At 46.2% G+C, this 20,942-nt stretch overlaps 1 protein-coding gene across 2 annotated transcripts in view; it reads left to right on the forward strand.

Annotated features, from left to right (window-relative positions):
• cib2 (calcium and integrin binding family member 2) overlaps positions 1-20,942 on the forward strand; it is a 111,927-nt gene that overhangs the window by 75,274 nt on the left and 15,711 nt on the right. For both annotated transcript variants that reach the window (XM_055662717.1, XM_055662716.1), the window contains exons 3-4: positions 11,408-11,519; positions 20,382-20,529. In XM_055662717.1, the coding sequence (XP_055518692.1) occupies positions 11,430-11,519; positions 20,382-20,529 (238 nt within the window). In that variant the 5' untranslated portion in view covers positions 11,408-11,429. The remainder of the gene's footprint in view (positions 1-11,407; positions 11,520-20,381; positions 20,530-20,942) is intronic.

The following is a 20,942-nucleotide window of genomic DNA, read 5'->3' on the forward strand; positions in this document are numbered from 1 at the left end:
CAAACAACTAAACAAATGGAATACTTAGGAAGGAACTGCAGATGCTGGTTTAAACCGAGGAGAGACACAAAAAGCTGGAGTAATTCATTGGGTCAATCTGCATCTCTGGTGAAAAGGAATAGGTGACGTTTCAGGCCGCGACTCATCTTCAAACCACTTCAAATAAATGGAATACCTTGTTTTGATTAAGACTGCAGTGAAGTGCAGTCTCGAGCTCAGTAGGAGTGAACTTCATGGGCACATTGTGTCAGTGGCTGGTGAAATATTGGGGCAAACTGGAGAGATGGCTGGAGGAACTTAGCAGGTCATGCAGTATCTGTGTAGGCAAATGGATAGACAACATTTTGGGTCTTAACCCGGGATGATTGGTTTAATGTATTAGGAGTGTTTGATGGTTCTGGGCCTCTATTCGCTGGAGTGTAGGAGGATGAGGGGTAGATCTCAATGAAACTAACCAAATAATGAAAAAACATAGATACAGAAAGCTGGAGTAACTCAACGGATCTGACAGCATCTCTGGCGTAAAGGAATAGGTGACGTTTCAGGTTTAGACCCTCTGACCCGCTAAGTTACTCCAGCTTTTTGTGTCTACCTTCAGTATAGCCTAGCATCTGCAATGCCTTCCTACACAAATAATGAATGGTCTGGATAGAGTGGATATGGAGAGGGTGTTTCCAGTAGTGGGAGGATCTTGGACCAGAGGGCTTAGCCTCAAAATAATAGGATGCACCTTTAGAATGGTGATGAGGAGGAATTTCTTTAGTCAGAGGGTGGTGAATCTGTGGTATTCTTTGCAACAGATCGCTATTGGGTATTTTGAAAGGTTGATGGTACAGGTGTCAAAGATTATGGGGATAAGGCAGGAGAATGGGATTGAGAGGGGAAAAATAGATCAGCCGTGATCGGATGGCGGAGCAGACTTGACGGACCATATGTTCTAATTCTGCTCCTATACATTATGGGATATGGGGGGAAGGCAGGATCGGGGTACTGATTGGTGATGATCAGCCATGATCACATTGAATGGCGGTGCTGGCTGGAAGGGCCGAATAGCCTCCTCCTGCACCTATTGTCTATTGTCTTATTGGGAAAGTTCGTCAGGAATGGTTTTGCATTATTGGTTTGCTCGGGAGACTGTAGGCTTTCAGAGTCTTCAATTGCTTTACTACAAAATAGATACAAAGAAAGAAAGTCAGTTTGCCAGGAAGTCTCCAACTTGGTGGCTTAATGCAACTAAACCCCAAGGGATCTCACGATTCTGGAATCTTGTCAGATATCTTTTTTCAGGAATGTCTAACTGACAGGGAAGAAGAGCACACTCCCAGAAGGTTCAGCTTCACTGCACACCAGGTTACAGGCTGCAGGCAAGCCATGGTCCAGAGCCACTGTGAATCAGATGAAGTAAACAGGCTTGTGGCCGGCATTCACGATAAGTGTCAGAAAATAATGATATAAATTATGTTTTATTGCAAAAATTGACATGGAAGAATCTAGAATCTTACAATGCAGTAGGAGGCCATTTAGAATCATAGGCCCAATTCATCCATGCCAACCAAGATGCCTCATCTAAGTTAGTCCCATTCCCCCATGTTTGACCCATATCCCTAAACCTTTCCTATCCATGTACCTGTCCAAGTGCCTTTTAACTGCTGTTATAGTACCTGCTTGAAATACCCCTGGCAATAGTGCCCCCTAATCCATGTTGCAATTAACCAATAGGGTCAGTGACAAGGTAAGACATCCCAGGAGATACCAAGGTACAGTGAAAATCTTTTGTTGCATGCTAACCAGTCAGTGGAAAGACTATAGGTGGTTACAATTGAATCATCCACAGTGTACAGCCATTTACAGTGTATAGATACATGATAGAATATCGTGTAGGAAGAAACTGCAGATGCTGGTTTAAACCGAAGATAGACACAAAAAGCTGGAGTAACTCAGCGGGACAGTCAGCATCTCTGGAGAGAAGGAATGGGTGATGTTTCAGGTCAAGACCCTTCGTCTACTGCTGTGAACAGTATTACCCTATTCCTGGAGGCTTTCTTTATTAGCTGAGATAGGACCCTGAGAATGGCCCTTGTGTTTATAACTGCCTTTGGAACGCAACCTATGTATTACTCAATAGTTGGTCAGTAAGTGATCTACTAATTAAAATACTCATTTGGTAATCTAATTTGGTACTGCCAATATGATATCAGTTTTGCGGCACCTCGTCCTAATGTGTAGAGATGTCTCAGGCTGGAGTATCATGTTTCCGTTGGCTTGTTAGGAATTCTGTGGAGCTATTCTGTAATTGTGGAATAAATGACTCGAGGTATCAACTTTAGCCTTTAAATACTAGGAAATGAGTGGAGATGGAAGTGCATGTTGATGTTAATTGTCCCGGTGAGTGTGTGGCCAGGGTAGTTCTGGCTAGCATCCATATATTTATTCCTACCCCTGAGGATTCAGGTTGCCCTCAGTTAGCAGCTGTTGCCCCTGAACCCAATACGGGGAGGAGGAAGCTGGCCAAAGCTCCTCTCTTCCCCCATTGTCACAGTCAAACAAAAAAAGAAGATACACTTCCACACACGCCACGTCGGAATGGTGTGAACTGTGGTTCTTTGAATCGGATCCAAGGCCGGTTTTTGGGCAAGAGATGGAGCAAAATCTGTATGAAGGTGCCAGAATGGGCAAGGTGGGCCGAAGGGCCTGTTTCCATGCTGTATGCTGGTTTACACCAAAGATAGATACAAAATGCTGGAGTAACCCAGCAGGACAGGCAGCATCTCTGGGGAAAAGAAATGGGTGACGTTTCGGGTCAAGACCCTTCTTCGGGCAAAATCTGTGTGTAGGACACTGCTATCAATGGTGTTTATGTAACTAAACAATTATACTTATAACAATACAACTTCCAATAAAAGATCACCTGAAGTGTAGTGTGTAGGACGGAACTGCAGACGCTGGTTTACACCGAAGGTAGAGGCAAAATGCTGGAGTAACTCAGCGAGTCAAGCAGTATCAAGCATCTCTGGATATCTGCAGTTCCTTCCTACAATGGAAACGTCAGCCATTCCTTCTACCTTAAGTGTGGTTGCAGTTTCCAGGATGTATATTAACAACACAAGGAATTATTGACATGTTATTTTTTATTACACAAACGGGAGGGAGAGAGATAGAGAGAGATGTTTTGTCTTGTAGACCAGAATCAGTCTGAAGAAGGATCTCATCCCGAAACGTCACCTATCCAAGTTCTTCAGAGATGCTGCCTGACCCGCTGAGTTACTCCAGCACTCCGTGTCCTGTTCTGTGCCTTGTCTGCTCCCCATGTAATAGACAATAGACAATAGGTGCAGGAGTAGGCCATTCGGCCCTTCGAACCAGCACTGCCATTCAATGTGATCATGGCTGATCATCCCCAATGAGTACCCCGTTCCTGCCTTCTCCCCATATCCCCTGACTCCACTATTTTTAAGAGCCCTATCTAGCTCTCTCTTGAAAGCATCCAGAGAACCTGCCTCCACCGCCCTCTGAGGAAGAGAATTCCACAGACTCACCACTCTCTGTGAGAAAAAGTGTTTCCTTGTCTCCGTTCTAAATGGCTTACTCCTTATTCTTAAACTGTGGCCCCTGGTTCTGGACTCCCCCAACATCGGGAACACGTTTCCTGCCTCTAGCGTGTCCAAGCCGTTAACAATCTTATATGTTTCAATGGGATCGCCTCTCATCCTTCTAAACTCCAGAGGGTACATCACCTGCTTTGATCAGGTGGCCTCATGTGGCTTGTTGATGAGGCAGTGGTGGCAGTTTCAGTTTAACTTAATGTCACGTGTACCAAGGTCTGAGAGTCAGCAGCGGTGGACATGATAGAAAGTTTAGTTTAGTTTAGAGATACAGCGCAGAAACAGGCCCTTCAGCCCACCGAGCCTGCTCCGACCACCAATCCCCGCACGCTAACACTATCCTACACACTCTAGGGACAATTTACACTTATACCAAGCCAATTTACCTACAAACCTAGGCAGACAAAAGTGCTGGAGAAACTCAGCGGGTGCAGCGGCATCTATGGAGCGAAGGAAATAGGCAACGTTTCGGGACGAAACGTTGCCTATTTCCTTCGCTCCATAGATGCCGCTGCACCCGCTGAGTTTCTCCAACACTTTTGTCTGCCTTCGATTTTCCAGCATCTGCAGTTCCTTCTTAAACACTTCTTAAACAAACTCCGTATAGACTCCCGTCGTCAGAATCGAACCTGGTTCTCAGGCGCTGTAAGGCAGCAACTCCACTGCTGCGCCACCGTGCCGCCCTAACTATCCTGTGGGGGTTGGGCCATCAGTTACTTCCAAACCTCCACCACCCTCACCCCTCAGGTTCTTGTCCTCTTCTGGGTGTCGAATATTCTGAAACCCGGCACCCCATGTCTCAGTGTGTAGTCGATGCAGGTTTAAACCGATGGTAGGCCCGCTGAGTCACTCCAGCATCTTGTGTCTCCCCGTGTCTCGGTGTGGGACTGGAGCGGTGTTTACCTCTGCGGCAATGCAGGTTTGAGAATCGCTGGTCGCCGATATTCTCGGAGTTCCAGATCAGCGAACAAGACTCTGTTATGTTTCTCTCAGCCAACGGATGAGAGCCAAGCTGCCCATTGTCACAGCTTTATGAGGACTCTGGTCCTTGCTGAGTCAGCTGGCATCAGAGATAGCACATTATATCCCGCTACTGTCCTCCAATTGTAATTAAACTCTTTACCAGCTGCTCCTCTCACCACCAGGGACACATTTCAGTCCAGGCGGGTTCAGCATCATTTTATTTCCAATTTGCAGATTATTTGTTTAGTCACAGAGCTTAAACAATCCTGATAAAAGTTATAACTGAGAAATATGGCCTGTAATAATCCAAGAGGTACATTAATTTCAGGCACATAGTAATTAATGAGATGTTTTGACGCATTAGGTTTTAATGGACCCCGGACTATCCTTTTATATTTGACGCATTACATGCTTTATCTCTTGTTTTCAGTGCTCAGTGGTGTGGAAGGATTTGATTATTTAGTAATTGGATCTCTCCTCTGGAGAGTTAGGTTGAAAGCCTTGAATAAATTAGTCGTTTTGACTCAAAAGTCCGCTATCTGATCCGCAACCCTCTCGGATTGCTAGATTAGTGGAGGTAATATGAATCAGTAATGTGCGGGTGAACAGTGTAGACACACAGCAACGTAGCCGGAGGAGACTGAACACCTCTGCTTGTTGAGTCTCATTGTGTGTAACTCATTTTCCCCTAGGCCTGTTCCCTTTATCATCATTACTTTTTTGCATATCTTTCATTCATTTATTCTATATCTCTCTGTATATCGCCGCCTATATCACCTGTTTCCCTTTCATAGAAACATAGAAATTAGGTACAGGAGTAGGCCATTCGGCCCTTCGAGCCTGCACCGCCATTCAATATGATTATGGCTGATCATCCAACTCAGTATCCCGTACCTGCCCTCTCTCCATACCCCCTGATCCCCTTTAGCCACAAGGGCCACATCTAACTCCCTCTTAAATATAGCCAATGAACTGGCCTCGACTACCCTCTGTGGCAGAGAGTTCCAGAGATTCACCACTCTCTGTGTGAAAAAAGTTTTTCTCATCTCGTTTTAAAGGATTTCCCCCTTATCCTTAAGCTGTGTCCCCTTGTCCTGGACTTCACCAACATCGGGAACAATCTTCCTGCATCTAGCCTGTCCAACCCTTTAAGAATTTTGTAAGTTTCTATAAGATCCCCTCTCAATCTCCTAAATTCTAGAGAGTATAAACCAAGTCTATCCAGCCTTTCTTCATAAGACAGTCCTGACATCCCAGGAATCAGTCTGGTGAACCTTCTCTGCACTCCCTCTATGGCAATAATGTCCTTCCTCAGATTTGGAGACCAAAACTGTACGCAATACTCCAGGTGTGGTGTCACCAAGACCCTGTACGACTGCAATCGAACCTCCCTGCTCCTATACTCAAATCCTTTTGCTATGAAAGCTAACATACCATTCACTTTCTTCACTGCCTGCTGCACCTGCATGCCTACTTTCAATGACTGGTGTACCATGACACCCAGGTCTCGCTGCATCTCCCCCTTTCCCAATCGGCCACCATTTAGATAATAGTCTTTCCTGTTTTTTGCCACCAAAATGGATAACCTCACATTTATCCACATTATACTGCATCTGCCAAACATTTGCCCACTCACCCAGCCTATCCAAGTCACCTTGCAGTCTCCTAGCATCCTCCTCACAGCTAACACTGCCCCCCAGCTTAGTGTCATCCGCAAACTTGGAGATATTGCCTTCAATTCCCTCATCCAGATCATTAATATATATTGTAAATAGCTGGGGTCCCAGCACTGAGCCTTGCGGTACCCCACTAGTCACTGCCTGCCATTGTGAAAAGGACCCGTTTACACCTACTCTTTGCTTCCTGTTTGCCAGCCAGTTCTCTATCCACATCAATACTGAACCCCCAATGCTGTGTGCTTTAAGTTTGTATACTAATCTTTCCCCTGACTCTTAGTCTGAAGAAGGGTCTTGAGAGGTTGAGTAGACTGGTCCTCTATTCCTTGGAGCACAGGAAGATGAGGTGAGATCTTATAGAGGTGTTTAAAACCATGAGAGGAATAGATCGGGTAGATGCACAGAATCTCTTGCCCTGGGTAGGGGAATCGAGGGCCAGAGGAAATAGGTTCAAAGTGAATGGGAAAAGATTTAATAGAAATCTGAGGAGTAACTTTTTCACACAAAGGGTGGTGGGTGTATGGAACAAGCTGCCAGAGGAGGTAGTTGAGGCAGGGACTATCCCAACGTTTAAGAAACAGTTAGACAGGTACATGGATAGGTCATGTTTGGAGGAATATGGAGCAAGCGCAGGCAGGTGGGACTAGTGTAGCTGGGACACGTTGGCTGGTGTGGGCAAGTTGGGCCGAAGGGCCTGTTTCCACACTGTAACACTCGATGACCCGAAACGTCACCCACTCCTTTCCTCCAGAGATGTTGCCTGTCCCGCTGTTACTCCAGCTTTTTGTGTCCATCTTCAGTGTAAAGCAGCATCTGCAGTTCCTTCCTACACATTTTGCCTGCAATGAAGACAGCTTCAAATGGAACAGGAACAAGCTAATGCATCTAAAGTTAATGTTAACCTAACCCACCCATTGTGCAACTAATAGGGAAATAAACAATCAGCCGGGAACATGGTGTAAAACTGGCAAACGCCTGATTCCATCCAGTTTCAACATAAAATCAGGCCCGGGATGAAATTAGTCAATGATTTAGGTTCAAGCACATTGATCAAAGCTTACCCTCTTCCTTATTATCCACACATATGCCAGGATAACTAAGTCAAGATCACTGACATAGTTGTAAGCTTTGGATGTCACCAAATACTCATGTTTGCTACATTTTTTTGGAACGTAGCAGGAGGCCATTTGGCCCATCGAGTCTCTGCCACGTTCTCTGTCAGATATTCCTATCAATCCCATCCCGTGAAGCTGCTGCGGGAATAGACTGTTTATGATGCCCTCTGATTGATAGATTCATAGATTAATAGGGCATTTAAAAGAGAGAAAGAACAAAAACTGGAGTATATAAAAGCATTTAGTTTAGTTTTTAGTTTAGAGATACAGTGCGGAAACAGGCCCTTCGGCCCACCGAGTCCGCACTGACCAGTGATCCCCGCATACTAACACTATCCTACACACACTAGGGACAATTTGTGCACATACACCAAGCCAATTAACCTACATACGTGTATGTCTTTGGAGTGTGGGAGGAAACCGAAGATCTCAGAGAAACCTATGCAGGTCACGGGGAGAACGTACAAACTCCGAACAGACAGCACCCGTAGTTGGGATCGAACCCTGGTCTCCGGTGCTGCAAGCGCTGTAAGGCAGCAACTCTACTGTTGTGTCACCATGACCGCGTGATGTCCCACTTACACTAATCGTGCCCTATCTCATTTTATTCTCCCCACATTCCCTGTCCACAACATGCCCACAATTCTACCACTCATCTGCTGCACACCATGGGCAATGTACAATAGCCAATTGCCCCCACCAACCTGTGGTCACAAGCTCACAGGCAACTCACCCTTGTGTCCTGCTGTTATTATGTTGGTTCGCTGCCCCTTCTGCTAAAGAATGCATCCCCGCTGTAGATGTAGGCAATGGGCGCATACATTTCACATGTCTCTTCTAGAATCGCAGGGTAGGTAGGCAGATAGACTGATAGATAGACAGATAGATAGATGAATGGATAGATGGATAATGGATAGATAGATAGATAGATAGATAGACAGACAGACAGACAGACAGACAGACAGACAGACAGATAGATAGATAGATAGATAGATAGATAGATAGATAGATAGATAGATAGATAGATAGATAGATATATTGGGAAAATTGGACACTGAATAGTGGAGAGTGAAGACGACCTCCTTCGACTATGATGAAGACTATCTACAACTACCTTCGACTACCCTCGATTACCTACGACTAACATGCCGACCTACTACGACTAAACCTACGAGTAAAAAAAGTATCGATTTTTTCCATGGCAACCTTTTTTTACTCGCGGGCATTTTTCAACATATTGAAAAAGACGCCGCGCACTAGCTGAGGCTTCGAGCACACTCTCGAGCATGAAGGAGAGTTACAAAGACCTCCTAGGACCTCGTGTCGACCATGCTGCAAGCATGAGTCGAGGGCAAACTCGTCAGAACTCGTGGATTAGTTTGCCCAAGTGGCACAGCCCCATAAGGATCTATCCAATGAAGCCCCATAAGAGTTTTAAATGAGTTCACTCTCATTCTTCTAACCTCAAGAGAATACACCAAATCCCAGGACAGTGCTTGACTAACAAACTGAGTTTCAAAATGCAATGTTTCATCCTGGAGTGGTTCGTGCAGACATAGTGGGTGTAAACATGGCTCGGGTGTGTGAGCGTTGAGCTGAGTTTATTGTCACGTGTGCCGAGGTCTAGTGAACAGCTTTTGTTGCGTGCTATCCATTCAGCAGAAAGACAATACATGATTACAATCGAACCGTCCACAGTGTACAAACACATGATAAAGGGAATAACGGGAATAATATTTAGAGCAAGATAAAATCCAGTAAATTCCAATCAAAGATAGTCCGAGGGTCTCCAATGAGATAGATAGTATTTCAGGACTGCTCTGTAGTTGATGGTAGGAAAGTTGCCTGAAAGCTACTGGGAAGAAACTGTCCCTGAATTTGCAGGTGTGAGTTTTCACACTTCTGTACCTTTTGCCTGATGGAAGAGGGGAGACGGGGTGCAACTCTTCCTTGATGATGCTGGTGGGCTTGCGGAGGCAGCGTGAGGTGTAAATGGAGTCTATGGAAGGGAGGCTGAATTCTGTGAGGAGAGGTTGGATTGTGCAACGAGCATTGTGAATTGACAAGCAGAGTTACATTCTGTGTGGTTTGCTTTACAAGGCGTGATTTTTAAGGCTGCTCTTGCGCCACCTACAATTGAAATGCTTCGAGTCAGGAAAAATATCAACACAAAACTGCGTCTTGCCTGGAGACGGCTGATGGAGGATTAATTTTAATCGAAAGAGATACAAAGCCATGAATCAGCTCCACAACGACAATTCGATCAGCTGTCAGGCCAGACGATTAAATGGCTCATTTCAGACTGCTGCAGCGTCAGCCTCTTGCAATGAGATAAGGAGAGCTAAGTGTAGTAATCATCGTTCATTAAACCGAATGGATGATTCAATCACATTTTTACTGGGTACGTGTGCTGATATCTGTGCCTGTTGCTTCGTAGCAAAGCTGATTACTGTTGGTATCAGCTGCACTGCCGTAATAGAACGGGTTGAAAAGGTTGGCTGCTATTCATTCCTGGAGTTTAGTGTTGGCTCACGGAAGCTAACACATTCTGCACAGTGTAATAAATAATCCTTGTGCTGTCATTTTATTTAATCACAGGCACTGACTCCTTGGCAAAGGGGAGAGCAGGTGAGCCACAGGGCTAATATTTGGAGGTCTGGCACAAAACACAAAGGGTACTCAAATCTAAACTATGCTGCAATCTCGAGAGGGGACAGCACAGTAGCACAGCAGTTCCATCGACGGAGCTCAATACCCACAATATGGTACAGCTGAATCAGAGTATCCCAGCTTTCAGTGTGTGTAGGAAGGGACTGCAGATAGACACACAATGCTGGAGTAACTCAGCGGGACAGGCAGCATCTCTGGAGAGAAGGATTAAACGGGTGACGTTTCGGCTCGAGACCCTTCTTCAGACTTTCAATCTCCACGAGGAACTGCAGATGCTGGTCTAAACCAAAGTTTTAGGTGACGTTTTGGTTCGAGAGTCTGAAGAAGGATCTCGACCTAAAATGTCACCCATTCCTTCTCCCCAGAGATGCTGCCTGTCCCGCTGAGTCACTCCAGCATTTTCTGTCTATCTTCGGTTTAAACTAACATCTGCAGTTCCACCTTACACTCTTTGATTATGTTGGCTGCTTTTCTGACACCTTCTTCTTCATGCGTATGGCATGCACAGCCTAAAGTTGTAGGACAACTTGTTCTATTTGATCTTACTTGATTGTGCACAGCGGGTTGATTGCATTCATTGAAGCAGGATGGACCACGTGAAGGTCTCCCACCCCTTCTGAGGCCTCATGAAGTAGAGATGGAGTCTACGGTGGGAAATGTGGTCTGTGTGATGGTTACATGTCTGTATAACTGTAGCGGCACTATTACCAGTACATATCAGTTCAGTTTAGTTTATTGTCACATGTATCGAGGTACAGTGAACAGCTTTTGTTGCGTGCTAACTAGTCAGCAGAAAGACAATACATGATTACAATCGAGCCATTCACATGTACAGATACATGATAAGGGGGTAACGTTTAGAGCAAGATAAAGCCAATGAAGTCTGATTAAAGATAGTCCGAGGGTCACCAATGAGGTCGATAGCAGTGTTCAAGAAGGAACTGCAGATGCTGGAAAATCGAAGGTAGACAAAGTTGCTGGAGAAACTCAGCGGGTGCGGCAGCATCTATGGAGCAAAGGAAATAGGCAACGTTTCGGGACGAAACGTTGCCTATTTCCTTCGCTCCATAGATGCTGCCGCACCCAGCTGAGTTTCACCAGCAACTTTGTCTACCTTAGGTGGATAGCAGTTCAGGACTGCTCTCTAGTTGAGGTAAGATGGTTCATATTCAGTATTGAAACATTTTCGTTCCCAGAGGAACATTTCTCAGCCTGTGTTGTATAAGAAAATTGATGTGGTTGCCAATGTTGCCAGCATTAAGTCCCCGACTTGATTATTAATCGAGGAGCAGGTGGACTGACTGGCTGGTGCCTTAAGACTCTCCAAGTTGGAAAAAGCATGCGTCCAGGTTCTCAAAGGTTGTCTTTCATTTCTCTGCAGGCTGCACGGCAGATACCATGAGATGGCTCCTCACATAGTGCCAATGGACTACACCAACGAGCCAGACGTCACAATACCAATACAACTCATTGTAAACATGCCAGAGCTCAAGGTACAGGGAGAGGCTCCGTGCACTGTCGAACGCAAAACAAACTTCATGTGCATGCAGTGTTTGTACGATTGCAGAGGCTGAATCCAAGTTCAGCCACGCAGCTAATAGCGCAATGATTCTTTGTTTGTTCACAAGGTGCAAGTCATTGGATATTAGAAACATAGAAACATAGACAATAGGTGCAGGAGGAGGCCATTCGGCCCTTCGAGCCAGCACCGCCATTCATTGTGATCATGGCCGATCATCCCCTATCAATAACCCATGCCTGCCTTCTCCCCATATCCCTTGACTCCACTAGCCCCTAGAGCTCTATCCAACTCTCTCTTAAATCCATCCAGTGATTTGGCCTCCACTGCCCTCTGTGGCAGGGAATTCCACAAATTCACAACTCTCTGTGTGAAAACGTTTTTTTCTCACCTCAGTCTTAAATGGCCTCCCCTTTATTCTAAGACTGTGGCCCCTGGTTCTGGTCTCGCCCAACATTGGGAACATTTGCTGCAGGACATCATGTAGATGATACAAACTGCTGTTACTCACTAAGTTCCCTGGGTAGAAGGAGCCCACTTCCTGCATCTAGCTTGTTCAGTCCTTTTATAATTTTATATGTTTCGATAAGATCCCCCCTCACCCTTCTAAACGCGAGTGAATACAAGCCCAGTCTTTTCAATCTTTCCTCATACGACAGTCCCGCCATCCCATATTATATTTAATGCACTTCCACAACACAATATGGCCAAGTGCAGGATAGAACTGCAGATGCTGGTTTAAATTGAAGGTAGACACAAAGTGCTGGAGTAACTCAGAGAGACAGGCAGCATCTCTGGAGAGAAGGAATGGGTGATGTTTTGCGTCGAGACCCTTCAACATGATCAAAGACTTGTCTGAAGAAGGGTGTCGTCTCGAGCCAAAACGTCACCCATTCCTTCTCTCCACAGATGCTGCCTGTCCTGCTGAGTTACTCCAGCTTTTTGTGTCTACCTTCACAATGAGGAAGAGCATGAGTTGAACATTAGGCAATGTCACAAACAACTTGTTCTCCATTCTATGGGAGGGTGGTGTACTCAGAGTAATGGTGGTGGGCTTTGTCTGCACTGGGAAGAGCAAAGACATCCGCGGATTAAGTCTTTATTGTTGGGAATAACGGGTGATGCCCCGAGGAATAGGGGAATAGCTCAGCATGGACTTGTGGCAGACATCAGTTTAGAATTACAGCACGGAAACAGGCCCTTCAGCCGACCAGTGATCCCAGTACACTAGCACTATCTTACACACACTGGGGACAATTTAGAATTCTTACCAAAGCCAATTAACCTACGAACCTGTACGTCTTTGGCCTGTGGGAGGAAACCGAAGCATCCAGAGAAAACTCACGTGGTCACAGGGAGAACGTGCAAACTCCGCACAGACAGCACCTGTAGTGGGGGTCGAACCGGGGTCTCTGGCACTGTGAGGCAGCACCTCTACCGCTGCACCACCGTGCCACCGCACCATATCAATATTACATAACAACTTAGGACGGAAACCAATGGAGTAACAGAGTGACGAGATTCTTAAATCCCAGGAGATTCTAGGACATTCCTGGAGTATTTGGCTGTTGGGAACTAGAATACACACGCAGACTGCCTGGAGTTGCAGCTTTCAATGGTTCTGCCTTTGTAACGGGATCTTTACACGGTGCCACCAACGTGCGGAGTGACCAGTACTGTCGGAATGGCCTTACAGCCCATCTCAGTGCTCACTGCCCCATCTGTGTTCATGGAGGATTATTCCTGATGGCTTTGGAAGGCCAGGACAAAGACAACAGGCAATGTCAAATATTCACAGACCCTGGGAACAGATTAAAAAATGAGAAATCCAGTGAAAATCTTCCGAGAAATGTCTGCTCAGCCTCTTTAATAGCAGAACAGTGTTTTTTTGTTTCATGTGAGGCTTTGTCCAATACCCCGTAAAAAAAAAACCACGGACCTCATCAGTTGTTCTGGTGACTTGAGGTGGTTCTCTGTCATGGGGAATGGGCGGGGATAGACAAAATATCAGTCTTGATATCGTGAAATTCTTTTCAATATTTCTGCGACAATACCTTTTACATTTGAAGTCCACAATAAGGTCATGGCTAATGTGAATCACCCTCTATATCTCAAAGTAATGACAGACATCAAAGATGAAAGTGCCCATCACCTTCAGTCTGTTAATACAGCCTTGCTTGCCTGAGCAGAAGACCATGAGCTTAAACCCAGCAAAACTAAGCTCATGGTTTGTGGTGTTATTTTGTCGGGATAAGAGAGTCTAAAACGAGAGGGCACAGGTTGAAGGTACGATGGGCACGAGTTAAGAAGGGCAACCGTTTCCACACAGAGAGTGGTGTACATTGCACGAGCTGCCAGAGGATGTGGGAGAGGCAGGTACAATGATGCATAGGACAGTACAGCACAAGAACAGGCCCTTCAGCCAACAATGTTTGTGCCCAACATGATGCCAAGTTCAACCAATCTCCTCTGCCTGCTCGTGATCCATATCCCTCCATTCCCTGCATAAACTCATCAGGAAGGCCGGCTCTGTCCCGGGGGCGGAGTTGGAGTTGGATTCATGGGAGGTTGGGTCTTGGAGGGGAGGATGCTCCTCAAACTGCGGAGCATCTTGGATAATAACAGCTCACCCCCTCCGTGACACACTGGTCAACCTGAGGAGCACCTTCAGCAACAGACTGGTTCCACCAAGATGCAGCACAGAACGCCACAGGAGATCCTTCTTCCCAGTGGCTATCAAACTGTACAACTCCTCCCCCTTCTGTCGTGGGGTAGACTGAGACCCCTCCCCAATCTTTGCACATTCCCAATCCTTTATTAATTTCATGTTTCATATATTTTGTGTTTTATGACCTCCTGGGATAAATATAGATCTATCGTATCGTATCCCCCTGCCTATCTAAACGTTTCTTAAATGCCACTATTGTATCTGCCTCCACTCCACCACCATTTCAGGCAACGTTTAAAAGACAGTTGGACAGGTTCATGGGTAGGAAAGGTTTTTGAGGAATATGGGCCAAATGCAGGCAAACTAGTTGAGGAAGTCACCTTGATGAGCAGGGATGGAGCTGGAGCGTTGGGCCTGTACCCATGTCGTGTCATTCCATGACCTCTTCACTCTAGTTGATGAAACAGCCGTAATTCAGCTGAGTTGCCGGCAGAAGCAATAACTTGATTAAACTGTGTTCGACCATACATGCCGTCAATAAGTTGCTTCCAACGATTGCAAAGTAAATACACAATACACACACACACAATACAATTTATTTGTCACTTGAACCTCATAGAGGCTCAAATGAAAGTGTTTAAGAAGGAACTGCAGGTGCTGGAGAATCGAAGGTACACAAAAAAGTTGGAGAAACTCAGCGGGTGCAGCTCAAATGAAATGTCGTTTCTGCAGTCATACACACATGAAAAAAAAGACCCAAGACACAACACAATTTACACAGACATCCATCACAGCGCATCTCCTCGCTGTGATGGAAGGCAAAAAAACTTATCTCTCCCCTGCACTCCCCATTCCCCTCCCGATGTCAGAGTCAAAGCACCCGGCGGGCGATGGCAATTGTCCCGCGGCCATTAAAGCCGCGCCGGGCGATGTCAGGCCCCGCTCCGGGTCTTGATGTTGGAGCCCCCGGTGGGCGCTAGCAAAGTCCCGCAGCCGTTGAAGCCACGCCGGGCGATGTCAGGCCCCGCTCCAGGCACTCCTCGACCCCGCGACTCGGGTGGGAGAAGTCGCCGTTGCGGAAGCACACACGCACACACACACACACACACACGCACACACACACACACACACACACACTCACACTCACACTCACACACACACACACACACACACACACTCACACACACACACACACACACACTCACACTCACACTCACACTCACACACCCCATCAAAAAAATAATAAAAACTACATTAAAACGGGACAAAAAATAACAAAAAGACAAACGGACTGCAGAGGCCGCTGCGACGTGAGTCGCGCCGCCCACCAGGGACATCAACTGTACCCTTTCCAGTTTGATGACATCTTTCCTGTAAACACTGACTATCAGCGTGGCAAAGATGTTTCAATCTTGTAACGAGGAAGTGCAGATGCTGGTCTATAACAAAGATTGACGCAAAGTGCAGGAGGAACTCGGCAGGTCAAGCAGCATCCCTGCTAGAGAGGGTAAGATAGATCCGCCATGATTGAATAAAGAAGACTGGATGGGCTGAATGGCCTAATTCTGCCCCTATTACATGAATTTAAGAGAACATGGATAGATAGCATTTTGAGCTAGAAAGCTTTCTCAGACTCTCTTCAATGCTCTTGTTTCGAGCCTCAGTGCAATCATATAAATCGTATAAATCACAGGATGTGGGAATTGTTGGCAAGGATGACGCTTGTCGCCCATCATCGACTGTAAATCAGAGGGACAGGCAGCATCTGGAGAGAAAGAATGGGTGACGTTTCCGGTCGAGGAGGTGAAGAAGGGTCTCGCCCCGAAACGTCACCCATTCCTTCTCTCCAGAAATACGACCTGGCCTGCTGAGTTACCCCAGCATTTTGTGTCTATATCCAGTGGCTCACCAGTGAATGCAATGTTGGTGTGGGCCTGGACCAATCTGGGTAAGGTTCCCTTTCTTGATGGAGCCACTGGGTGGTTGAACAATGGTCCAGCATCACAAATACTTATGTCCTCACTGATGCTGAACATCACATTTCCCCAATCAGTGCATTTTCTTTCCAGACTTTGGGAATACTTTGCTGATGGCATGTGTCATTCTCTGCAGTTTACTTATAGATGTACTTCAGAGTTCATCTACTGGAAATATGCGTAGAGTTCAAAAACAAGTAAGGTGCAATCACTCTGATGGGGTTACTCCATAGGCATTCCTTCCCTCTAGAGACGCTGCCTGTCCCGCTGAGTTACTCCAGCATTTTGTGTCTATCTTCGATTTAAACCAGCATCTGCAGTTCTTTCTTACACAATGACACTTTTGGTTTAGTTTAGTTTAGTTTATAGATACAGCATGGAAACAGGCCCTTCGGTCTACCGAGTCCGTGCCGACCAGCGATCCCCGCACATTAACAGTATCCTACACACACTAGGGACAAATTTTTTGCATTTACCAAGCCAATTTACCTACAAACCTGTATGTCTTTGGAGTGTGGGAGGAAGCTGAAGATCTCGGAGAAAACCCACGCGGTCACGGGGAGAACGTACACTGTCCCTACAGACAGCACCCGTAGTCGGGATCGAACCCGGGTCTCCGACGCTGTAAGGCAGCAACTCTACCGCTATGCCATTGCGCCACTTATTGTCACATGTACCTAGGTACAGTGAAATTCTTTGTTTTTGTATACAACCTGGTAAAATCATACAGCAGACACCTGGGTGCTACACAAAGAGTCGCCATGTTTCTGGCACCGACAAAGTTTCAAAAGTTCTTAGTACAGTCTCATCTTCTGGCAGCGGTGAACCAGGCTTGTCTCTACAGATGGCCACAGGCGGCCCCTCGCCAGCTCCCTCTGTGCGCTTGGTGACCCGGCCACCCGCTATCCTTGACTCCATCAGTCAGGGCATTGAATATCAAGTCAGGAAATCATGCTGCGGCTATATTACATATTGGTTAAGCTACATTTGAAGCATTGTCAGCAACTCTGGTCCCCCCTTTACAGGGAGGGTGTGGAGGCTTTGGAGAGGTTGCAAGAGTTTTACCAAGATGTCGCCTGCATTAGAGGATATTGACTATACTACAAGTTGGACAAACATGGAATATTTTCTCTGGAATGTCAAAGATTGATGGGGACCTTCTTCTACTTGTGCAAGGCGTGCACAGCCTAAAGTTGTAGGACAACTTGTTCTATTTGATCTTATTTGATTGTGCACACCAGGTTGATTGCATTCGTCGAAACAGGGCGGACCATGTGAAGTTGCAATCTCCCACCACATGGGGGACCTGATAGAAGTTTATAACATAATTCGAGGCATAGATAGAGTGGACAGTCAGAACCTTATTCACTGGGTGGAAATGTTAAGGAACTAGAGCACATGGATTGAAGGTGAGAGGGGCAAAGATTAAAGAAGATGTGCAGTGTAGTTATTCACACAGAGGTGCCTTGAACGTCAGGGGTGGTGGTGGAGGCAGATATGATATTGGTGTTTTAGAGGCTTTTAGATATGCAAAGAATGGAGGGATATGGATCACGTGTCGGCAGAGATGTTTTATTTTTATCATGTTCAGCACAGATATCGTGGACTGTGTTCTGTGTTCTCCGAGAGGGTTGAAGAGAGCAAAGGGAATGGTCAAGGTGGCAGGCATCCTTGTGCCATGAACTCAAATGATTCACCAAAATGAACACTGGCCAAGTTAGGCAGGGACACAGCCACATTCTCCACCGCTGCACCACCAGGTTTTGCTTTGCTGTGAAGTTGGATTAAGCAGATCTGTTCTTTCATATAATATCATTCTCTATGAATGTTAGATTCATTTGTAGGATAATTGGCCCCCTTTAAATTGTCCCTAGTGTGTAGGGGAGAGGATGAGAAAGTGGGATAACATAGAACTGGTGTGAACGGGTCGGTGTGGACTCGATGGGCCAAATGGCCTGTTTCCATGTTGTGTCTCCAAACTAAACTAAACTAAACTAAACTAAAAACTAAACTGCACCAAAACAATATTCATTGCTTCTGTTAAAGTAAGTTGTCTGAGTCTGCGGGCGTTTCTGGGCAAGTTGATATCCACACAGTAGCACAGACTCGCCTCCTTCATTCATATTTCAAACCAGATGACAGGTTTTACACATCATCATGAAGTGAGCAGTCTGCTCCTGGACAGCACAGCCCCAGGGAGAACAGTGAAGGGTTAATCCTCACAGAACACATGCAGCGGCAGGGGTACAGGAATGGAGGTTAACCCTTTGTGAATGAGTAGAAAGAGGAATGGCAGCATCTGGGCAGACTGATGCAGAGAGAGGGTGAAGATGGAGGGGGTTTGAGGAAGGAGGTGGCAGAGTGCGCTCGGAATGCATCTCACGTGGTGCGAGTGTGTCTGGGCATTCCCTGTACTTTGGAATGCTTGTCAGCATATGTGAGGATGTAATAATAATAATAAATACTTTATTGATCCCCTCAGGGAAATTCAGATGTCCAGAACCCCCCAACCAACAAACCCACACATTCAAAACGAACGCAGACAGAACAGACATAAACTACAATGTGGACACTACCTGAGAGCAATAAATACTTAAAAAGACCAATAATTCACAATTTAAAAAAATTAAAAAATGCATCCCCCTACAGCCTAGCGGTCCGTATTATAAAATCTAATGGCTGCAGGGGTGAAGGATCTCCTGAACCGCTCCGTTCTACAGCGCAAGGAGAGGAGCCGGTTGTTGTTCCTAGTGCTCTTTTGACTCTCCAGAATTACATGGAGGGGATGCCCGGGGTTTTCCAGGATGACCTGCACCTTACGCCTCATACTCACATCCATCCCAGAGTCCACTCTCCCCTCCAGCACTGAGCTAGCTCGTTTAACCAGTTTGACCAGCTTCTTGTTGTTTTTCGCACTGATGCAGTTGCCCCAGCAGACAACAGCGTAGAAAATAACACTTGCAACCACAGTGTTGTAAAACATGTGCAGCATATCATTACGCACATTGAAGGATTTGAGCCTTCTGATGTGTTTAGCCGCGGTAGAGTTGCTACCTTAAGGGCCTGTCCCACTTACGCAACTTTTTCGGCGACTGCTGGCACCCGTCGTAGGTCGTTGTTGGTCGCCAAAAATGTTCAACATGTTGAAAATCCAGCGGCGGCCAGAACAAGGTACGACTCTTTGGGCGACTACTCACGACCATACAGGCCTCACCTTGTGACATGTCACCTGTAAGGTCGTGTGTAGTCTCCTCAGTCGCCCAAAGAGTCGTAGCGTCTTGCTGGTCGCCGCTGGATTTTCAACATGTTGGAACATTTTCGGCGACGTGGAATGACCTATGACAGGTGCCGGCAGTCGCCGGAAAAGCCGGGTAAGTGGGTAAGTGGGTAAGTGCCCATAACTGCGTTTGCAGCGCCGGAGTCCCGGGTTCAATCCTGACTACGGCACTGTCTGTACGGAGTTTGTTCGTTCTTCCGTGACCGCTTGCGTTTCCTCAGAGATCTTCGGTTTCCTCCCACACTCCAAAGACGTACAGGTTTGTAAGTTAATTGGCTTGGTTTAAATGTAAAAATTGTTCCTAGTGTGTGTAGGGTATTGTTAATGTGCGGGGATCAGTGGTTGGCACGGACCCGGTGGGCCGAAGGGCCTGTTTCCGCACTGTATCTCTAAACTATCACCCCGCGACCCCAGTGGTAGAGGAGACAGGGCGAAGGTTAAACTAACTTTTATGAATGAATCGTGAGGGTGTAAAGATGGAGTGTATCTAGAATCTTTTCTAATTGAATCAAATAATGTCATAGAATCATACAGCATGGAAACATGCCCTTCGGCCCAACTTGCCCATACCGACCAACATGCAACATCTACACTAGTCCCACCTGCTTGCATTTGGCCCATATCCCTCTAAATTTATCCTAGCCACGTACTTGTCCAAATGTTTCTTGAACGTTTCGATAATACCTGCCTCAACTACCTCCTCTGGCAGCTTGATCCATACACCCACCACCCTTGTGTAACAAATCTACCCCTCAGGTTCCTATTAAATCTTTCCCCCCTCACCTTAAACCTATGTCCTCTAGTTCTCGATTCACCTACTCTGGGCAAAAGACTGTGCGTTTACCCGATCTATTCCAATGATAAGGAGTATAATGAGAGGATTATTTTGTGTAACAAGGTTGTTTGCTTTCACAGGAGAATCCATTCAAAGAGCAAATAGTGAAGACCTTTTCTGAAGATGGCGAGGGGAACCTGAGCTTCAATGACTTTGTGGACATGTTCTCCGTGCTGAGCGAGATGGCTCCGCGTGAGCTGAAGGCCATTTACGCCTTTAAAATCTACGGTATGCTCGCCACTTCCTTCAGTTCAGTTTCATTTATTGCCACGTGTACCGAGGTACAGTGAAAAGCTTTTGTTGCATGCTATCCAGTCAGCGGAAAGACTCAAGCCATTTACAGTGTATATATACATGATAAGGGAATAACATTTAGTGCAAGACAAAGCCAGCAAAGTTCAATCAAGGATAGTCTGAGGGACACCAAACAGGTAGATAGTAGTTCAGGACTGCTCTCTAGTTGTGGGAGGATTCAATTGCCTGATAACAGCTGGGAAGAAACTGTCCCTGAATCTGGAGGTGTGCGTTTTTACACTTCTATACCTTTTGCCTGATGGGAGAGGGGAGAAGAGGGAGTGGCCAGGGTGCAACTCGTCCTTGATGATGCTGCTGGTCTTGTCGAGGCAGCGTGAGGTGTAAAT

This window comes from Leucoraja erinacea, chromosome 36 (genome assembly GCF_028641065.1).
Source record: "Leucoraja erinacea ecotype New England chromosome 36, Leri_hhj_1, whole genome shotgun sequence".
Classification (NCBI taxonomy): domain Eukaryota; kingdom Metazoa; phylum Chordata; class Chondrichthyes; order Rajiformes; family Rajidae; genus Leucoraja; species Leucoraja erinaceus.